Raw genomic sequence first — 5,000 nt, 5'->3', positions numbered from 1 at the left:
TGAATAAAATCGTGCAGTAATATTCCTTCTTGCTTTTTATACGTTCTCTTATTAATCCCTATTTATTGATCAATTAATTTATTTGTTTTGGATTATTTTAAAAATCTCTATATATTCAAGGGCGACAGATCCTCACCTGAGATGTAGGCGTTGTCGTCCTCGTCGTCGGGCCGGTCGGAGAAGGAGTCGTGGAGGTCGTCCTCGCTCGTCCTGCCGGTGAACTTGTGTGGGTCGAGGATGTCCATGACGGAGAAAGGGGTGACGCGGGGGGCGGTGTTCCCCTCGTCGTGTCTCCTCTCGTCCGGCCTCTTCCCCTCGTCCGCCGCCTCCTCTTCCTCCTCGTCCTCCTCCCTCCCTCCCTTCTCCTCCCCGTCGCCCGACTCTCTCCTTCTCCTCACTTCGTCCGGGTTCTCCATCTTCACGTCGACCATGTCCGCGGGCTCTCTCCTCGCGGACTCCTCTTTGAGCTCCGCCTCTCTCTTGATCTCCTGGGTGTCCTGCGGGTCGCGGGGGGCGGCGTCCCTGCACCCCGGGGGGTTGGGCGCGGCAGAGGGTGTGGAGGCCGAGGGGGGCGCGGCGCCCAGGGGGTTGTGGTGGAGATGGTGTGGGTGAAGGTGCGTCTGGGGCGCGCCGTGGCCGAAGAGCAGGTTGTTCTTCAGCTTCTCGTTCTGCACCGCGAGATGCTGCGCCAGGTTGTTGGTGAGGAGCTGGTGGAGGTCGGCCTTGCCCGGGAGGTCAAAGGTCGCGAGGCATTTGAGGGTGGAGGGGATTTTGAGGACGGGGCGCGCGTGGCCGGGAAGGCCGCCCGCCTCCTGGCCGCCATTCGGGGACTCTCGCTCGCCGCTCGGGAGGCTCACGCCCGCGAAGTGCTCGAGCGCCAGCGACGCGTCGGGCAGGTCGCTCTGGCCGGCCTCGAAGGTGTCCATCGCTTCCTCGTAGTCGAAGCGCGGCAGCTTGCGGCGCCGGAAGTCATCGCACGGATTCGAACGCTTGACGGAACCCTCGTCCGTCCGGTTTTTCATCGTTTGGCCGTCTTGTTCGGATCCCGGGCTTTGTGATCACTTTGGTTTATTTATTTTTCTCTCTCTCCTCAGGCTAGTGTCATTCTTTCTAGTGTATAGTGGTCGGATCAACAGCAACTCGCCGACAATACCTCTCTCACTCGGTCCGACTTTCGACACACAGAGTACCGACTTCTCTCCGATAAGTCAATGTAACGTCTGTGTGTTGCTTCTCCAGGCATCTTGACATCTCCCTTGAAGTGCATCTTCGCCGCCACATCCTGTAAGACTCGAGCTCATTGGCTCCACCTCGCCACTCAATTTAGCGCCCCTTCCTCCCATTGGCCGACGCCGGTGCAGCGTGCTATAAACAAACCACAAGGGGCGGAGCGGATTGAGAACCGCGCGGCGATTGGCTGAGAGGATCAAGGGGGCGGAGCCAAAAGTCGGTTAGGGAGGGACTCGGCGACATCATTAGGCGTGATAAACGCTGACAGAACCGTTCCCCGGGGACCCAGCACAGCCAGCGACACAAATTGACCGCGCCTAGATAAAACTTGACGCTAACAGGGGAATTGGTCCAATATGGGACCATAGTTAACAGTGGCAATTACGTGCGGGAATGGGTGCTCTGGGAGGGAGGGAAGAGGAGGAGGAGGAGGGGAAAGAGGGGGAGGGGTGGAAAGGGTTTTGGTGTCGGAGGAAAACGTGTTTTTCTTTCAGGTTCATTTTGTTTTAGGGGTCACGCGGGGAATGAAAGATTAATTAGGTGAAGGTTCTTTTCTTACTCGGAGCGGAGGGCGAGGAGGAAGGGTTGGTGGAAGGAGGAGGGGGGGGGGAAGGTTTCAAGCAGGACCTTGACTGCAGAATTTGTCTTTCGGTTTGAGTTAGGTAAGAGAGAAAGATAGATTTTCTTGTCTTTTTGAGGTTCATGGGGAAGCCAGTTAAACTCTATACGCTTCATGATTTGAGGTGATCGTCTCTGATTGTTATCATCATTATCATTTCTATGGATCAGTGCCCTATCCTTTGATAGAAACTGCGAGCGACATTTATCTTTCCATAAAGATTATCTACACTGACCTTTCCATTCAAAGTATTTGCAACTTCATGCAGCATATATCACCTGTAGTTTCAATGTAGTACACGACGACGATAAAATATATTGTAGATGTTTATCCTGTCACTGTGTTGCATCCTAGTGATTGATTTCGCTAGCTTTGCATTTCTCCGTTCTTTTGTATTCATCTGCATTGTCTTTCATCTGTTCTTCTCTCGTCTTGTTTTTACTTTCCCTTTTCTTCTTCTCTTTCTCTCACTCTCTCTGTCTCTTTCTTTCGTTCTGTCTCTCTTTCTCACTCTCTCTGTTTTTCTTTCTGTTTCTCTCTCTCTCTCTCTCTCTCTCTCTCTCTCTCTCTCTCTCTCTCTCTCTCTCTCTCTCTCTCTCTCTCTCTCTCTCTCTCTCTCTCTCTCTCTCTCTCTCTCTCTCTTTCTCATCCACATAAAGATTTGCAATCTGAGACATATACTATACTACACCAATGTATTTTTTTACCGTTGTGTTAAAGTTGACAAGCAACTTGGATATAAAATGCCCCGTGGAAGGCGCTGAGTGTAACACCAGTGTTGCTTATGATGTGATATCGGTACAACGGAAAGGAAAAGGTGAAGACGTTTGTTTTCTGCTGTGATTATAGTTGACAGTGATGGATCGTGCTTTGTTTTCACCTCTCTCTCTCTCTCTCTCTCTCTCTCTCTCTCTCTCTCTCTCTCTCTCTCTCTCTCTCTCTCTCTCTCTCTCTCTCTCTCTCTCTCTCTCTCCTTCTCTCTTAATTCCTAATTTAATTTTCCCTTTCCTTTTCTATATTGCTAAAGCACTGCACATATTCTTTGAAGACATATATTTATTGATTTCACGAGTCAAACAAAATCAAGAAAAAAAAAACAAAAAAAAAATTATTACTGATAGTGCAAAATTTCACAAACTCGACTTATTAATATAAATAAGATTATCCACAACAATTTATTATCATCTTTCATAACTGAAAATGTTATTGATGATGATAATTATAATTCTCTCTCTCTCTCTCTCTCTCTCTCTCTCACTCTCTCTCTCTGTCCCTGTCTCTCTCTCTTTTTTTCTCTCTCTGTTTATTTATCTATCTATCTATCAGTCAGTGTTATTCCTTCATTTTCAATCTACAATGTTGCCAACTCTGCCTCCTTTCCTCTTTCCCTCCCTCCCTCCCTCCCTCCCGTCCTCCTCCTCCTAATAATAATAATGACAATAACAATAAAGATGATAACAATAGTAATAACATTTTAATTGATGTATAATGATAATGATGCTGATGATGATTACAATAATAATGATAATTATTGTTGTTATCATTTTCATTATCATTATCATCAGTATCATGATCATGATAATGATAATGATACTATTAGCATTGTCATTACTAATATATTCATATACATTATAATTTTTGTATTGATTATTGCTATCTTTGTCATAAACATTATTGCTACCATAATATTCATATATTATGTATTAGGATTATAACGAGTATAATTATCATTATTATCATTATCATCATTGCTATAATTACCATTACTGTCTTTTATTACCATTACAATAATCATTACCATGATTATTGTTATCATCATTATTACTATCATTATCATTGATATTATCATTATTAGGATTATCATTATCATCATCATCATTATTAGCATTAATGCTTTATCACTGCGTTCCTGGTTTTATCTTTGTGTCATTATTAACATTGTTATGAAGGAATGTTTGTTTGCGCGTGTGCAGAGTAAAATACAGAATCATTATTATTATCATTGTTGTTATGATATATGTATTGATATTATCATTATCAACATCATTAATGAAAATGATAATGATGATATTGATAATGACAACAATGAGGATAATAATAATCATAACAAGAATAACAGCAATAATGATAAAAAAATAATAACAATAAAAGTAACAATAAGAAAGATAACTATGATAATGATAATATTGATGATAATTATAGTAATAATAACAATGATAATAACAATAATAACAATAATAATAATAATAGTAATAATCACCATCACCATAAGTATCATTATCATCATTATTGTTATCCTTACCATAAGGATGATAAAGATAGCAATATTGATAATAACAACAATGAAGATGATAATGATAGTAATGCTAATAACAGTAATAACAATACTAATACTAATGATAATAACAATAACAATGATAAAATGATATTAATGATAATAAAGATAAATATAATGATAATGATAACAATAACACTGCTACTAATGATAATGTGTTCATTCATTTTTCTTCATTTGTCGCATTGGATATCGTTTAATAATAACATAGTGATGAAATTTATGATAGTGATAATAACTGTGATAAGGACAAAATAACAATGATAATGATAATGATAGTACTAATAATGATAACGATGGCGAAATAATGATCTTGATGAAATCAGTAATGATGATAATGATAACAATGATATTAGTAATATCATTAGGATTATCACTTTTATCAATGTGATCATTATTGTCATTACTATTATTGTAATAATTATGGTTATTATTACAGTAATAATAGCTATAATCATAATGATGATAATCATTCTCATCATTGTTATTGTTGTTATTACTATCCTCACCATCGGTGTTATTATCATTATCCTCCTCATCATAATTATCAATATTATTATGATTATCATGATTATTATTTTTTTTATCATTCTTGTTTACTGTTGATAATGTCCTTCATTATCATTACTTTTATCACTATCGTTATCATTATCATTATTGCTATATCATTGATTATATTATGATTACTTTCATTGTTCTCATCATCATTATATCTTTTTATTATCATTATCATTATTCTTATTATCATTATTACTCATGTTATCATTGTCATTATCTATCATTATAATTACATTACTGTATCATCATTACTATAAT

At 39.9% G+C, this 5,000-nt stretch overlaps 1 protein-coding gene across 1 annotated transcript in view; it reads right to left on the bottom strand.

Annotated features, from left to right (window-relative positions):
• The window catches only part of LOC122253076 (uncharacterized), an 11,292-nt gene extending 10,044 nt beyond the window's left edge, over positions 1-1,248 (bottom strand). The window contains exon 1 of the mRNA XM_043015858.2: positions 137-1,248. Coding sequence (XP_042871792.1) covers positions 137-1,022 — 886 coding nt within the window. The 5' untranslated portion in view covers positions 1,023-1,248. The remainder of the gene's footprint in view (positions 1-136) is intronic.
• Positions 1,249-5,000: the final 3,752 nt, after the last annotated feature.

The sequence above is a fragment of the Penaeus japonicus genome, unplaced genomic scaffold, assembly GCF_977035675.1.
Source record: "Penaeus japonicus unplaced genomic scaffold, GWHDUDI00000001_assembly GWHDUDI00000026, whole genome shotgun sequence".
NCBI classification, from domain to species: domain Eukaryota; kingdom Metazoa; phylum Arthropoda; class Malacostraca; order Decapoda; family Penaeidae; genus Penaeus; species Penaeus japonicus.
Note: the sequence above shows the minus strand (reverse complement) of the source record. Positions and strands in the feature narration are given on the sequence as shown.